Source organism: Rattus norvegicus, chromosome 5 (genome assembly GCF_036323735.1).
Source record: "Rattus norvegicus strain BN/NHsdMcwi chromosome 5, GRCr8, whole genome shotgun sequence".
Taxonomy (NCBI): Eukaryota; Metazoa; Chordata; class Mammalia; order Rodentia; family Muridae; genus Rattus; species Rattus norvegicus.
Window position 1 is genome coordinate 142,327,394 of NC_086023.1, and position 16,676 is coordinate 142,344,069.

The 16,676-nt window shown below is 46.9% G+C and overlaps 1 protein-coding gene across 1 annotated transcript in view; it reads left to right on the forward strand.

Annotated features, from left to right (window-relative positions):
• Inpp5b (inositol polyphosphate-5-phosphatase B) overlaps positions 1–16,676 on the forward strand; it is a 64,540-nt gene that overhangs the window by 45,940 nt on the left and 1,924 nt on the right. Inside the window, exons 14-22 of the mRNA NM_001100755.1 lie at positions 885–996; positions 2,605–2,714; positions 4,039–4,174; positions 8,252–8,362; positions 8,895–9,057; positions 10,018–10,253; positions 12,160–12,273; positions 15,030–15,114; positions 15,447–15,574. Coding sequence (NP_001094225.1) covers positions 885–996; positions 2,605–2,714; positions 4,039–4,174; positions 8,252–8,362; positions 8,895–9,057; positions 10,018–10,253; positions 12,160–12,273; positions 15,030–15,114; positions 15,447–15,574 — 1,195 coding nt within the window. The remainder of the gene's footprint in view (positions 1–884; positions 997–2,604; positions 2,715–4,038; positions 4,175–8,251; positions 8,363–8,894; positions 9,058–10,017; positions 10,254–12,159; positions 12,274–15,029; positions 15,115–15,446; positions 15,575–16,676) is intronic.

A 16,676-nucleotide genomic window follows, 5' to 3' on the forward strand; every position in this document is an offset into this window, starting at 1 on the left:
TCCGTGTCTGCCCTACCAGAGCACGAGCACTCGAGAGTGGGGCCTGGTGCTTTGTGCCTGCCCTTGCTCATTTCTCCTTGATTCCAGTGTCAAACCCATAGTTGCAACCTCAGCAGATTTTACTCGTTTCGCTTGTTCTTTTTTATTTCATTTATCCCCAAAGCTGGCTATTTGTCAGGTTTCAAAACCTTGGAATTTCAGACTTTATGGTCACAGTTAAAGTTTTTGGAACTTCTTTTATACAGAGGAAGCCCCTGGGGTCCAGTCCAAAGATGTGGTACTATTTCTGGCTTCTTGGCATTTTGGAAGCTGACTGGATGGCTGTTCTTCTCCAGGGTCCCTCATAGGGAGCACGTCTTCTCCACTCCGAGGCTGCAGCTGTCACGGCCCTTTGTCTGCTTTTAGGCCGAGGATGCATTTGTTGGAGACAGTGTACACTGCTAGGCAGATGACTTAGTGACATGGCTGTTGGCTTCAGGTAGAGCACTAGAGTTCATGGCGTGTCTGATGATATCAGGAAGCAGCAGTAGGTGATACGGAGCATGTGACACAGCTCTTCCCAGGAGTTCAGAGTAAGCCAACCGGGATGTGGTGGGTGAATCCAGGCTCCACCGTTAAAGTTCAGCTTTGCTTCAGAAAATTCCATCTAGACACAGGCTAAGAGTGCATTTGTGGTCTGGGATGTAGCACAGGGTCCCTGGGTGACTGGCCCTTTGTGACAGTCGAGTCTGCAGTACGTATTAGACATGTTAGTGAGTGGGTGGGAAGGAAAATTCTGCAACAGTTAAGTCACTGTCCACCCTGGGGCCTCTGTCCAATGCATCTTGGATTGGGTGGGTGAAAGCCCCTCCTAAACCTTGTCACTCCGTGCTCTGCCCTCACAGTGTGATCTTGTGGCTGGGGGACCTCAACTACAGAATAGAAGAGCTGGATGTGGAAAAGGTGAAAAAGCTCGTGGAAGAGAAGGCCTTCCACACCCTGTATGCGCACGACCAGGTACAGATGGCCACCATGCCTCCTCCACTGTGAGGGCACAGAGCCTAGTTTCTCTTCCATCATCTTGGGAGGTTTCCCCCAGGACCTGATGCTGTCCACGCGTGCCTGTATTCTGTGTGCATTCCTCTCTGTGGGCTCTGTCCTGGAAGAAGCACCTGTGTCCTTTGGAGGAAAAACACACACTTTCTCATTCACTCAAGAGATCGGAGTTAGGGATATAAGGGCTTTACATTATTAATTTTTTTCTTCAGTAAAGAAAGTACTTGGTACATTTTGGGTGATTTAATATTTCTCTTTAGAATGAGTCCTCTGCTCCTGTCTCCTCCTCCTCACTAGTTTTCTCCAGTGTGAGTAAACTCTTAGCTCCTCTCTTCACTCTGATGAGTCAGTTCTGCAGCCTGCTGTTCCTTACCATCATTTGATGTAGCATGTCTCTCTGAAAGCAATGGCCACTTCAGAGGCTGAGAGAAGCCTGTGTCTGACTGTCCTGGCCCCCGGGAACGTCAGCGGAGACCCTGGAGAGGGCAGTGGGAGTGGATGGGACAAGAGGCGAGAAAAATGGAGACAAGACAGTATTCTGATCAAGTCTCATTTTTTTTTTCGGAGCTGGGGACCGAACCCAGGGCCTTGCGGTTGCTAGGCAAGCGTTCTACCGCTGAGCTAAATCCCCAACCCCTCAAGTCTCATTTAATCAGGCAAAAAGCACTTGCTTTTAAGCAGAAAAATCACACAACACAAAATGGTAGTCAGGGTAACAATAAACATACATCACGTCAGAAACCAATGGCATAAGTTTTGATTTCCCAAAAACTTCTTACCTGCAATAAGTTTCAATTTTCTGAAGTTTCTAACTAACAATAGAGTGAAACTCATTCTTGTACAGAAGCAAGATACCAGAAAGTCTCCAGTATTTTTGGCTGGTGGTAACCCCCATGCATGTTACTTGGAAACAAGGGCCAATGAAGTGGAAAACACCTAGCTCAGACAAAGAATGGCATAAGCAGGCCAGATGGCCCCAGACATCTGACTTTCTTGGCTCTCCTCCATAGATTTGAGACTTCTTTTTTTTTTTTTTTAAAGAATTTTATTTACTTATTTTATGTATATGAGTGCACTGTAGCTGTCTTCAGACACACACCAGAACAGGGCATCGGATCCCACTACAGATGATTGTGAGCCACCATGTGGTTGCTGGGAATTGAACTCAGGACCTCTGGAAGAGCAGTCAGTGCTCTTAACCACTGAGCCATCATCTCTCCAGCCTGACTTGAAACTTCTTAAGTGCTCAGGACTGTCCAGGATGCTGAAGCTTGCTTTCTTGTCTGTGTGAGCTCTTCTCCTGTTTTTGACAACCTTGGCATCATTAGGTCTAAATCCTTTGATTTTTGATTTTCCATCTCTTTCCCAGTACAGAGCAATTGAATGAGAGAAATCTTAACCCTCTGTCTCTCTTTATGAAATCATTTCTTTATTGATTCATGGAATAAGGGTAGTTTTCTCATGGGTCCTTTCTCTTTCAGGTAGGGCCTGGGATATGGATTGATGTTCCAGCCTCTACTGATCCCAGGTTTGACCCTAAAGGCTCTCTCGTCTTCTTCTTTTGTCCAGCTGAAAATCCAGGTGGCTGCCAAGACCGTCTTTGAAGGCTTCACCGAGGGTGAGATTACATTCCAGCCTACTTACAAGTACGATACTGGCTCTGACAACTGGGATACCAGGTGGGTCTGAGGTCACTTCAGGGGTTAAGGAACTGGGAATGCAAGCGTTCTGGGAAGCATTGGCCCCTGTGGGCCTGAGGAGTGTAAGGTTCCTGTGACTCTTCACGTTTTTCATGGTGGCCAAATATTTCCTTTCCAAGCCCACTTCATTTCCACATTATTTCTTTCTGACTGCCTTAAGTGTTGTTCCATTATGGGTTGACTTTTCTTTTCCTTTTAAAAAGATGTTGTGTGTGTGTGTGTGTGTGTGTGTGTGTGCGTGCGTGCCTGCCTGCCTGCCTGCCTGCCTGCCTGCCTGCCTGCCTGCCTGCCTGCCTGCCTGCATATGTGTATGCGCACTGCATGCGGGCCTGGTGTTTGCAGAAGCCAGAAGAGGGTGCCAGATACCCTGGAACTGGAGTTAGAACTCCAGCTGGTTGTGAGCCACCATGTGGTTGCTGGAACTGAACCCAAGTCCTCTGTAAGAGCAGCCAGTGCTCCTAACTGCTGAGCCATCTCTCCAGCTCACCAATTGACTTTGAGCTATGTTTACGGTAATGTGATGATTCCAGCTAAGCTTGTACTTGGTCTTGATGTATTAAGACCTCCCTTCCCTCCCTCTGTCCCTCCCTCCCTCTCTCCCTCTCTTCCTTCCCTCCTTCCTGGATTTATTTATTATGTATGCAGTGTTCTGTCTGCATGCATACCTGTATGTCAGAAGATGGCATCAGATCTCATTGTAGATGGTTGTGACTCACCATGTGTCTGCAGGGAATTGAACTCAGTGTCTTTGGAAGAGCAGCCAGGGCTCTTAACCTCTAAGCCATCTCTCCAGCCCCATAGTTAACATTTCTTTAAAGTGCTTACAGTATGCCAGATGCTGCTGTATAAATTTGATTTGTATGTCTCATTTCAGCCTGTTAAAAGCTCATTGGGGTGTATATGGTTTGTTATGAGACTGTGGACTAAGGTATAGAAAGTTCAAGAACTTCCCAAACAGAATTTGAACCCAGGCAGCAGAAATTCACAGCCTCTTCCTTTAACCACTTCCTGTTAAGGACTGTAAATGCTTCTTCTCCTGTTGCTTTTTCACACTCTCTCCACCCTCAGCAGGGCAGTACAGGGCAGGAAGTCAGCTGTTTTCTGTTGGAGCTTTCACAGTTGCATGGATGATACCCATAGGAGACACCTCGTTCCTCCATAGGCCTAATCATCCGCCATCTTAGATCTTAGTTGCATGGACGTGAAGGCTCTGCCTCGTTGCTCCCTGCCTGAGCCATGGCAGTCACTGAAGACTGGGCCGTGGTGTTTCTGTGATCGTACCAGCGTGCTCTTTGTCTTTCAGTGAGAAGTGTCGCGCGCCTGCCTGGTGTGACCGAGTCCTGTGGAGGGGAAAGAACATCAGTCAGCTGAGTTACCAGAGCCACATGTCCTTGAAGACCAGTGACCACAAGCCCGTCAGCTCAGTGTTTGAGATTGGGGTAGGTGGGCAGCTGGTTTTTATACCAGGGCTGCCTTTTGTCTTTCTGATCAATTTCTCTTAGTCTTGAATATGAGGAAGCTCTTTTTAGGAATTGTTTAATGTCCTGGAGGGATGGCTCGGATATTAAAAGCCCTCGCTGCTTTTCCAGAGGATCTAAATTTGGTTCTTATCATGTTGGCCTCCTCAACCACCCATAACTCCAGCTTCAGGGGATCCAGTGGCCTCTGCAGGAATTGCATATCTGCGGTACACAGACGTACATGGAGGCAAAATGCCATCTTAGTCAGGGTTACTCTTGCTGTGAGTAAACATGACCAAAGCAACCTGGGGAGAAAAAGGTTTATTTAGTTTATATCACAGTTGGTCAGAGAAGGACGTTAGGACAGGAACTCAAATCGGGTAGGAATCTGGAGGCAGGAGCTGATACAAAGGTTGTGGAGAAGCTTCTCTCGACTTGCTCAGCCTGCTTTCTTTTTTTTTTTCTTTTTTCTTTTTTTCGGAGCTGGGGACCGAACCCAGGGCCTTGCGCTTCCTAGGCAAGCGCTCTACCACTGAGCTAAATCCCCAACCCCTCAGCCTGCTTTCTTTACACAACAGCCAGGACCACCAGGGGTGTGTCCCTACCTCTAATGGGCTGTCCCCTACCCCATCAATCACTAATTAAGAAAATGTCTACAGCCTCATCATAGAGACATACATAAAATAAAAATAAATACATTTTTCAAAACATAAAATTTAAGTGTAAAGTTAATTACTACTTGCTTTGATATACCTCTGATATTTCCACATACATGGACGTTCCCTTTCGCCTCTGGACTCTGTTTATACATTTGCAGCTGAGTGTGTCAGTATTCTATGTACGACACACATATATTTACTTTTTATTTCCTTAGTAAAAGGACTCACATTATACATGTGTTGAGGACATCTTTTCCCTGCATCGAAAATGTTTTAGGGCTGGAGAGTATGCTCAATTGGTACAGTGCGTGCCTAGCTTGCATGAGGTGCTGGATTCAATTTCCAGAACTACACAAAGCAGGTATGGTAGCCCATACTTGGAACCCCAGGATCAGGAGGCAGAGGTAGGAAGAACAGGAGTTCAAGGCCATCCTTGGCTACATAGGGAGCTCTCAAGACTGTGCCCTCCCCTACGCCCACCACACAGAAGGTTATGTTTTAGGAACTTACGCAGTTTCTTCCTCATTATTTTGTATTTCATGTTTATTTATTGTGTGTGTGTGCATACGCGTGCATCCGCCAGTGCTCAGGGGAAGGGCAAGGACTTCTGGGAATCTGTCCTGTGTATCCCAGGGATCAAACTCAGGACAGATGGCTTGGAGGTAGGCCCCGGTATGTCCTGAGCCATCTTACAGGCCTCTTCCTTATGAGTGAGAACTTTGCTGTGGTAGGGATGAGTTATAATGTATTGCTTTGCTTCCAGAATAGTTGCCTTACATGTGGTGCTATAGTGACCATCCCTCACGAGTATTTTTATGTCTGTATTTATGTAGACAGATTCTCAGTGGTGGCATCCGTGGTTCAAGGGGAAGTATATTTTAGCAGGATGGTAGTACATGTAGTTTGAGCTATTCAGAGGCCTGTGACAGGATTGATTGAGCCCAGAGTTTGAGAACAGTTTGGGAAACATAGCAAGACTATGTATTTAAAAAAATTTTTTTATTAGCATTTAAGAGGAAGTGCAGGGGCTGGAGAGATGGCTCAGCAGTTAAGAGCACTGGCTGTTCTTTCAGAGGTCCTGAGTTCAATTCCCAGCAACCACATAGTGGCTCACAACCATCTGTAATGGCATCCAGTGCCCTCTTCTGGTGTGTCTAAAGACAGCGACAGTGTACTCACATACATGAAATAAATAAATCTTTTTTAAAAACGAGGGAGTGGGGGTTGGGAATTTAGCTCAGTGGTAGAGCGCTTGCCTAGCAAGTGCAAGGCCCTGGGTTTGGTCCCCAGCTCCGAAAAAAAGAAAAGAAAAAAAAAAAACACAAAAAACAAACAAGCAAACAAAAAAAACCCAAGGGAGTGCAGTAAATATATGTGAAGGGACATAGTAAAGAAACTGCTTACAAGAGTGCTTTATTATTGGGGGGCACGGTTGATTGGATTTGATTTGTTTTTCAAGGCAGGGTGTCTCTGTGTGTAGCCCTGGCTGTTGTGGAGTTCACTCTGTAGACCACGCTGGCCTCAGAAACCTGTCTGCCTCTGCCTCCTAAGCGCTGAGATCAAAGGTGTGCACCATTCTTTATTGAGAACAAGAGAGGCATATCCAGAGGCATCTGGAGTACTCAGAGTCCAGAGAGAAAACTGAGCATGGCCTGGTAAGGGAGAGGGGGAGCACAGTGGAGACATGAGATAGAAAGGGAGAGAGGACAGAGCACACAAGAGGGCGAGAGCTAGAGAGTGAGGGAAGGAAGAGAGGTGGGCAGACCCAGGGGAGCAGACAGTGCTATGCATGAGTAGCTGTGGGGAGGGACAGGCCAACAGACTGTTGTGGACTTTGAAATGTGTAACAGGCACTTATGACAGACACTGAAGGTGCCTGGATGCCAGGCTGGGCCTTGATATTCTGATAGGCACTGCAGGTAGCCATGTGTCCCTTCTGCCAGAGATAAGGGGAAATGACTCCTTTTAGGAGAAGGAAACTGATTTCACACAGTCCTAAGGAATGCTTTTATCTCACCACAGGAAACCCTCCTGTAGTCACAGCTTGAGCTCATTTCTAGATCTATGGACTACCTGAGACCTAACAGTTAGTGCCTATTCGTTTATTACTGTCTACTCCCAACAGCTCTCACTAGTTTTTTTTTTGTTTTTGTTTTTGTTTTTTTTTTTTCTTTTTTTAGGAGCTGGGGACCGAACCCAGGGCCTTGTGGTTGCTAGGCAAGTGCTCTACCGCTGAGCTAAATCCCCAACCCCAAAAATGTGAAGCCCAGGCTGGCCTCGAACTCGTGATCCTCCTGCCTCTGCCTCCTTCAGCAAATCCTACCAGTGTGCGCCACCACAGCAGGCTCTCACTAGTTTTAAAAGAAAGGTTTAATTAACTCTTTGGTGGCAGGGGCTCACTATGTAGTCCAGGCTAGCCTCAAACTCAGAGATTTGGATTAAAAGTATATACCAGCACACCAGGCAAGATTTATTTTTAATTTTTGAGTTTTCCCTGCATGCATTTGTGTGTACTGCCTGCATGGTTAGTGCTCCCAGAGACCAGGTGAGGGCATGAATGCCCTGGAAATAGAGTTCCGGGTGATCGTTAGGCATCATGTGGGGGAGAACCAGGTCCTCTGAGCTGTCTCCCCACTCCCCTCTCATGCTTCCACCAACTGCATGTGAGCTTACTTTTCCATAACTTGCCAAATAGCTTTTCAATCTTTTTAGTTAATTCAATGAGCAAAAGAGAGTGAGCACCAGTGGCTTTGTGTTGCTTTGTGCCACCTCCTCATTCGTTCTTCGAGGTATTAGGTAGATATGGGTAGATCTGAAGTTAGAGAAGAGCCTAAGACTGGGTGTGGTGGCTCTGGCTGTTAAGCTGTGCATTGGAGGCCAGCCTTGTCTACATGCCGTCTCTGAAGTAGGAGGAGCGGGGGTGGGGGGAGGGCTAAGTAGTGTTGCAATCATTTTGCTGTTGAAAATGAAAGGTACTTATAATTAAAATATGGAAGGGAGAGCCTGACACTCCTCCTTCTTGCTGATGAGCTTGGGTTAGAAGAGCTAAGAAATACATCTTTTTATCAAAACCCTTAGGGGAAAACCCCACTGTTGGCCTTTGGGGCGTGGGAACAAGCAGGACCAAGATAGAAACCCAGCGTCTTTTGGCTAAGACCTAAGACCTAACAGGAGGCACCACCAGGATGCTCCAGGCTCCTCCTGCTGGCTAGAGGGCAGGCAGCCTTGCCATAACTGGATCTTTCTGATTCTGTCACTGGGTTATAAACTAAATTTACTTAACTTTCACTTCTGAAATGCTGTTAGTTTTGGTTTCTGATTTCCCAAGCACACTCAACACTGAGAAAGAAGAATGGACAGAAGGCTCCACACTCAGTCTCCGATGTTTCCCTCCCAGGTGAGGGTTGTCAATGAAGAACTCTACCGGAAGACCCTGGAGGAAATCGTACGCTCCCTGGATAAAATGGAAAATGCCAACATTCCTTCTGTGACACTCTCCAAGCGGGAGGTAGGAAAGACCCGGACCTGCTAGGAGTATTAACATCAGGGGTTGGGGGTTGACCCAGTTGGTAGGACCTGCGTTCAAGCCCTAGAACTCAGGATGGGGTAGCATGGCCTTTATTCCTAGAACTTGGGAGGCAGAGTGAGTGGATCTCTGAATTTGGGCTAGCCTGGTCTTTAATGACTTCCAGAGGTTCCAGGCCAGCCAGGGCTACATACTGAGACCGTCTCAGGTTCACAGGAAAACAGTTCACGCTGTGGATGTGCAGCTCCTGGGCAGAGTGAGCTGGATGTTCAGGTCATGGGGCAGTTGGAGAATGGATGTAGAAAATGGAGACTTGGTTTGCTTCAGGAAGTTTACTTATAAAAGCAAACTTGGGCTTGAGCCTGCATAGTTGCTGGTCTTCATTGGCCATTGTGCCCTCTCAGCTAAATACACTTCAAAGAGGTGGTCTTATTTCCAAATAGTTATTCCTGGTCAGGGTGGGTGCAGCTCGAGTAGAGAACACTGGTTCTGACCGGTCCTCATTTGTTCTCAGTTCTGTTTTGAAAATGTGAAGTACATGCAGTTGCAAACCGCAACCTTCACGATTCATAATGGCCAAGTGCCCTGTGAGTTTGAATTCATCAACAAGCCTGATGAGGAGACCTACTGTAAGCAGTGGCTGACGGCCAAACCCAGCAGGGGCTTCCTCCTGCCAGGTAACCCGTCTCTTCCTAGACTCTGCTTTCTCAAAGCCCTGCCTGTCCTTTTCATTTTCCTACATAAGCTGTTTGCTTCTGAATGCTTCATTCTTTGCCTAAGACTTTTGTTTTTTTTTTGTTTTTTGTTTTTTTTTTTTTGAGACAGGGCCTCTCTATTATGTAGCCCTGGCTATCCTGGAACTCACTGTGTCGCCCAGGGTGGCCCCACAGAGATCTACTTGCCTCTGATGGCTCTGAAATCACACACACACACACACACACACACACACACACACACACACACACACACACGAGCACACAGACACAGACACACACACACACACACACACACCAATCCTATCCAATCCCTATAACTGAACTCACCCATATATAAACTAAAAAGTGCTAAGAAGCATGCGCTCAGTGTTAAAAATGGCTTAGTCGCTTGCGTGCTCCGTAATCGAATGTCAGACGCTGCTACTTTAGGAGTCATCTCTATTGCTGGTCTTCTGTCATCGGTGCCCAGTTATCTACCCTGTGGACAGGGAGAAGTGATGGGCAGTCATCTAGAAATGGCAGCATCTCCATCGTGTGGCAGCAGGATTAGGGTGTTTCCTGGCTAGTTCCCAGGCGATAGCTTCCCTGGATCTGTGCCCGGGGGTATTCTCATCTTGCCTGGCCCAGGGCCGGTCCTCTGATTCATGCCTCCTTACTGGACGACTATTCCTGGTTGAAGCCATGCTACTTAGTACGTGGGCTTCTTGACGGTTTGTCTGCCCCGTGGGCATGTGTTATCTTCACATTTCTGGGCTACACTGTTCACATTTTGTGCTTCTCCAGTGCCAAGCACACGGGTCCTTGTTGGGTGATCTTCTGTCTCCTTTTTCAACCCTTTCTGTCTCACTCTCTGCCCTCCTGCCTTTCCTCCTTTCTCTTGACTGCTCCCTAGCTGACTTTACTTTTAAACTCTTCCTGCAGATTCTCATGTCGAGATTGAACTGGAGCTCTTTGTAAATAAGGCTACCGCCACAAAACTCAACTCAGGCAAGGACACCATTGAAGACATTCTGGTTTTACACTTGCATCGGGGAAAGGATTACTTTTTGTCCGTGACCGGGAACTACCTGCCCAGCTGTTTCGGGTCTCCCATCCATACATTGTGCTACATGAGAGAGCCCATCTTGGATCTACCACTGAAAATTGTTAACGAGCTGGTAAGTAGCAGGCCTCAAGGAAACCCCCAGTACTGGGAACGTGGCTCACACACCTCATTTCTATCCCTACTTTCCTGGACACAAGCGTTTCGCAGCTTCCTTGAACTTGCTTAGTATCAATGCAACAAGCCACCCTCAGAAGGACAGTGAGCTGCTTCTCATCACTCTTGTTTTCTTGCTGGCCTGCTTAGACTTCTTTGTGCTGATGTAATGAAGCAGCAGCAGTGGTGGCCAGCAGGGTGAAGGTAGTCTCTCTTGCCTGCATCAGTGTTAGCTGCCCTCTGTCTTCTGCACATGTCTTCCAGAAGTGAGGGCAAGCTTCTACAGCTAGAGGCAAGAGCAAGAGAGAAAAGCTAAGTTATTACATGGCTTGGCTAACAGCCCACACAATACCAATTCTGCCTTACCGTGTGCTTTGGAGCAAGTTGTGAAGCCAGCCCAGATTCCAGCGTAGAGAGACTCCACCTCCTGCTGTGGACAGCCGTGGGAGATGGTCACGCTTTCCAGTCTGTTTCATACCCGGGCATGCATACATGCATGCAAGTGATGGAAACAAAACTCCATAAGCTGGTGCTTTATAGAGAACAGAAGCTTAGCTTTCACAACTCGGGTGGCTGAAGTCTATGATAACGATCCCTGATGACGCACCTTCTTCGTTCACACATGACTGTTTCAGTGTCCTCCTGTGGCAAGAGTAGGAGACTCTTGGTTTCTTACTGCACATGAATCCCATTTGTGACCACACAGCCCTCACGACCAGCCACCTCCCAAAGGCCCCCCTACCAGAAACTGTCACATTGGTGATTAAGATTGGACATGGTAATCTGGGTGGGGTGGAGGAGACGTTGCCTAAACATTCAGTATCCAGCAAGCTGTGCAGCAGAGAAACTTAGCTGTGATCCTCAGTTTCTAGTGAAAGTTTCCATTTTAAAAAATGGAGCTGAGGGGTTGGGGATTTAGCTCAGTGGTAGAGCGCTTACCTAGGAAGCGCAAGGCCCTGGGTTCGGTCCCCAGCTCCGGAAAAAAAAAAAAAAATGGAGCTGAGAGACAGCTCAGTTGATAAAGTGCTCGCCATGCAACCATGAGGTCTTGAGTTCAGTTCCCCAGAACCCACATAAAAGATACGTGCCTGTGCTCCCACCTTTGAGGTCGGAGACAGGTTTTAGACAAATGGGAAAGACTCAGATTCAGTGAGAGACCCATGTCTCAAAGAGTAAGTGGAAAACAACTGAGGAAGACACTCAGTTGTCCTCTGGCCACCACATGCACAAGTACATCCATGCACACAGCATACACACACACACCAACCAGTCCAATAAATAATGACAGTCTGGCAGTAAGTTTGCTCAGACACACAAGGCTCCTACAGAGACCATCCTGACACACAGAACAAGCTTGGCAATTTGTGCACTTTTCCCTTTGAGTGCATATTTTCAGTTAGGGACTCTTGAACTAGTCTCTGTCATTTAATGTAGATGAAAACAGGAGCCCAGTCAAGGAAACTGAAATGTCACAGGTCACATGCTGAGTGGCAGCAGGCCTGGAGCTTACAGTTTTGGGCTCGCAAGTATGTGCCCTTCCTCACTGGGTCACACAGCCTCTCTGGGTGTCACAGTGGAATGCTGGGAAATAGAACTTTTTTTTTTCTACTAAGTTAGGACATATACAACCCTTTTCATGGAAACTACTTGCCACCTCTCTCCCATCTTTAAAAATTCCCTTCTTGTCACCCAGGTGTACCTCCTTTTTTTTTTTTTTTTCTTTTTTTGGCCTCTGGAATGTCCAGTTAGTGGATTGAGGCATTGTCCTTCCCTGTTGTTTGCTGTTCTCATCCTTCACTTCCTGAGGCCAGCCTGGTAGAAGTGCCACCTCATCACGATTTGTCATACTTTTTCTTTCTTTGGAGACCTTGATGACAGTGCAGACTGCAGATGACAGAAGCCAGTTGGAGAAACCCATGGAAATCCCCAAAGAACTCTGGATGATGGTCGATTACCTATATAGAAATGCTGTCCAGCAGGTAGGTGGGGCTTAAGCCAGTCAGACCTGACTGAGGCCAAGCTGCCTTGAGAAAGACCTAGAATGTTTCTGTGTGTGGAAACCTGTGGATCATTTTTCTGCCCCCAGGGGGTTCCAGTGCCTGTTTGACACTGGACTGTAATCCCCATTGGGGATTCCCAGCACTGTGCTTCTTCCCAAGCCTCTCCTTGGTCCCCCAGAGAAGGACTTCTGAATGCCCCCTGGGAGGTCATTTTGAAGTCTTGCAGGAACTCTCACCTGCTTCTGAGAATGGGAGGGGCTAGATTGTTGACAATTCAGGCAGATGACAGACGGAACCCCAGATCATGAATCTGGAGGGCTGATTTCTAGAGAGATTTTAGGCAGGCTTCCTGGGCTGGGATTAGTTGGTCAGTTTGACTGACTTGGCTACAGGTTTGTGAGCTTCAGTCTTCAAAGCAGGAGCCTCCAAAAGGGTCATAGGAAGCTAGCAGGTTGGGGAGAATGCAGGGAATCACAGACAATTAAGATATATTGCTTTAGCAGCGCACAGGCAATTAGTTGGGCTGACAGTGACAGGTACCCAGACACAGGACGTCACACAGTAGGCACACAGGCAGGCTGGTAAAGGCAAAAACTCTTGCCTCTGATCTCAAAGTCATGGTTTGTTGTGGTTGTTGTTTTAAGATTTATTTATTTATTTCTTTTATGTATATGAGTACACTGTAGCTGTCTTCAGACACAGCAGAAGACAGCATTGGATCCCATTACAGGTGGTTGTGGTCTACCATATGGTTACTGGGAATTGAACTCAAGTCAGTGCTCTTGACTGCTGAGCCACCTCTCCAGCCCCCTCAAGGCCATGTTTTTAGATATTTTAATCTTGCAGCAGAATATATTCATACTTTCTTTCTCTCCCCTTTCCTCTCCCCTTCCTCTTCTCCCTTTCCCTCTCTTTCTCTGCTCATTCCCCCTCCCCAACCCCGGCTCCTTTTCCCTACCCTCCAGTACTGAGGATCGAACTTGGGCTTCATGCATGTTAGGCAAAAGCTCTCTACTAAGCTATACTTCCAGCCCAGCAACATACATTCTTAGGATATTCTGTTCTCCATTTAATTGCAATTTTTCTAGGTAGAGTCTAGTATTATAGCACAGTCAGGCCTTGAACTTGCTATGTAGCTGAGAATGACTGAACTTCCGAGTCTCTCACCTCTACTTCCCAAGGGTTGAGGTAATAGCTGCGCACCCCCTCACTTGGTTTATGTGGTGCTGGGAATTGAACTCAGCTTTATGTATGCTAAGCAAGTGCTCTAACAACGGAGCTTTATTTCCCAATTATTTATTTTTTTTGAGATAGTAGTTCACTATGTAGTACAGGCTAATGGCAAAGTCACTAGCCCAAGACAAGCTTTGAACTCATGATCCTCTTGCCTCAGCCTCCCATGTACTAGGACTGTAGGTGTGTACCATTGTGTCTGGGCCTTTTCACATGTCCAAGTCTGCTCTATCCACAACCCCTGCTGATGTTGCAGCATCTCAAACTGTGTTCTGTTTATCCAGTTGCTTCACTTAACTCTTGTAGCATCCTTTGGAGGAAACAGATACCCTGAAAGGCTATTAATACACAATAGTGGAGGGATTAATTAGTTCTTTTTTAAAAATCTACTTTATTTATATGAGTACACAGTCACTGTCTTTAGACACACGAGAAGAGGACATCAGATCCCATTACAGATGGTTGTGAGCCGCCATGTGGTTGCTGGGATTTGACCTCAGGACCTCTGGGAGAACAGTCAGTGCTCTAACCACTGAGCCATCTCTCCAGCCCTAATTCTTTATTTTTTTTTTTTTTTCTTTTTTTTTTTTTCGGAGCTGGGGACCGAACCCAGGGCCTTGCGCTTCCTAGGCAAGCGCTCTACCACTGAGCTAAATCCCCAACCCCTCTTTATTTTTTAAAAACTGAACTTTTAAACATATCTTGTATGTGTATGATTATGATTATTTTAACCCTAATATTGTTGGAACCCTGGGCCTCAGCTCTCTACTGAGAGAATGTACCAATGAGTTACATTCCTAGGCCCCAGACTTCACTTCATAAGAAATCTGTCTTCTGTGTGGATCTTTCAAATGTAACTTGTGAGCAATACATGTAATATTATTGTTGTTATTAATAGTTACATTGGGACTGGAGAGATGGCTCAGCAATTAAGAGCACTGGCTGCTCTACCAGAGGTCCTGAGTTCAATTCCCAGCACCCACATGGTGGCTGATGACCATCTATGATGGGATCTGAGGCCTTCTTCTGGCTTACAGGCACCTGAGCACTAGTCCATTAAACAAACAGTTACGTTGTGGTGTTCTGTTGCTTTATGAAACGAATGAATCCAATGTATCTTGAGGCTAATGAAAATGACATTTACGGACATATTTTTATTTGCATGTATTGAGGGATCTTTTTAGCCCTCCCATCTCATTTCGTTGTTTATTTTGGCTAAGGATTAAAGTAGCTTTTCCGCCTTATACATGGCATGTATAACACTTAGGTCACAGCTCTGCGTGAGTTTTCTCTTATACTGGGTCTTGTTTTGTGTGATGTGGCCTACCCATAGCCTTGTAGCACATGCCTAATGGCCTATGGTAATTCCAGCCGCAGTGACATTGTCCACTGTAGTGATTCAGAAGTCTCACTACACAGCTGCATTTTGATATGGGTGACTCAAGAAATCACTGCCAGTTTTCTGAGAAAATTATTGTTTTATGTCTTTCTCCCCTTTGCAGGAAGATCTGTTTCAGCAGCCAGGCCTGAGGCCAGAGTTTGAGCACATAAGGGACTGTTTAGATACTGGAATGATCGATCACCTCTGTATCCTTCAGAAATGTATATGTGCATGTGGGAATATGAGAGTTTTTAAAAGAGAGAAGACTATCTCAAAGCCCAGGGTCCGATATTGTAGCCTGGCTAACAGGTTCTACTCACTCAGCACCTGTCCAGACATTACAAAGCAGTCAGTGTAGCAGGAGCTCAGGAGAGCCAGGGTCACCTGACAAATAGCGTGTCCCTTTGAGACATGGGCTGGCATCCTATCTCTGAGTAGAACCTGACTGAGCAGGCATCACGGCTGGCACATGCTTGTCCCTGGGCCTTCTCCTCCCCACGGGCAACACTGTCACCTGTTTCTTAACATTGGGCCAAAGGCGCTAACAACCACTCTGTAGCCGAAGCCTTGCTGCTTTTCCTAGAGAGCCTGCCGGAGCCCGTCATCTGCTACAGCGCCTACCACAGCTGCTTGGAGTGTTCTGGCAGTCACACAGCGAGCAAACAGGTGAGGGGAAGCACTGAGCTTCCGCATGCACACCAGCCTGTCCTGGGCACACGAAACCCAGCGGAACAAAGTGTGACAGCCTCTCTCGTGCAGTGACTTGGAAGACTAGCATCATTCCTTCTCAAACCTGCTCTTCCTCTCATGTCCCTTTTGCTTTTAATAGCATCACTCTTAGTTCCAGTGACTCAACCCCAAAACCTGAGTCATTTCTGATTCCTCCCTTCCTTGCCTCCCACGTGCCTAGTCCCATTGATCCATTTCTTCTCCGTTCCCTCCCATCATTGCTCTGTTTACGTGGGGCAGTGCCCTGTGCTCTTGCTCCCTCTCCATCCATGTTGCTCGCTACAATTAGACTGTGAATTTAGAAGTGTCATCCTGTGGGACAAAACCATACTTACCTCTTTCTCACTGCTGCTTAATGACTCTTTTCCCTTTCTTCCTTTCTTCCTTTTCTTTTCTCTATTTCTCTTTTCTCTGAGTCCAGGCCTTTCCCTGTGACTCAGTCTGACCTGGAACTCAGTGTGGCCCAGACCAATCTCCAGTTCACTGTCCTTCTGCCTCAGCCTCCCAAGTCCTGGGATCACCAGTGTTTATCACCCACCCAGTTCCATGTTTGATAGGATCATGTAGCACACACAGTTGCCAACAGCACGGGTTCCGGCATCTGAGTGTCTATCTTCTGGAACCTACCTTTTCCCAGCCCCAGCTCCCCAGCTGATTCTGTTGTGCAGCCGTGTGGGCTAGTCACTGGACTCCAGCCTGGACAGCCAAGCAAGCCTGTGAGCTATATGTTCCTGCCCACCTTGGCGACTTGTGTCCTTCCTACTTAACATTTTGCTTTCTCTTGCCTTCCTTGCCTCCAGTAGCCTAATCCTCGCTGCTACAAGTCTAGTTTTCTCTTATATTCAAGACCCAACTAAAACATCTTAACTCCCTGAAGTCTGAGGTCTTTAGTTTTAGAAGTGTGACTTCTAAATTCATGTAGCACTGACCTTTGTTCCGCTTGGATACTTACGCTGAGTGGCGAGTGGTCAGCCCTGTGTGCAGTCTTACGTTCATAAGACATGTTCTCAGTTCCTGGAATACACGGGTACCCTGTCAA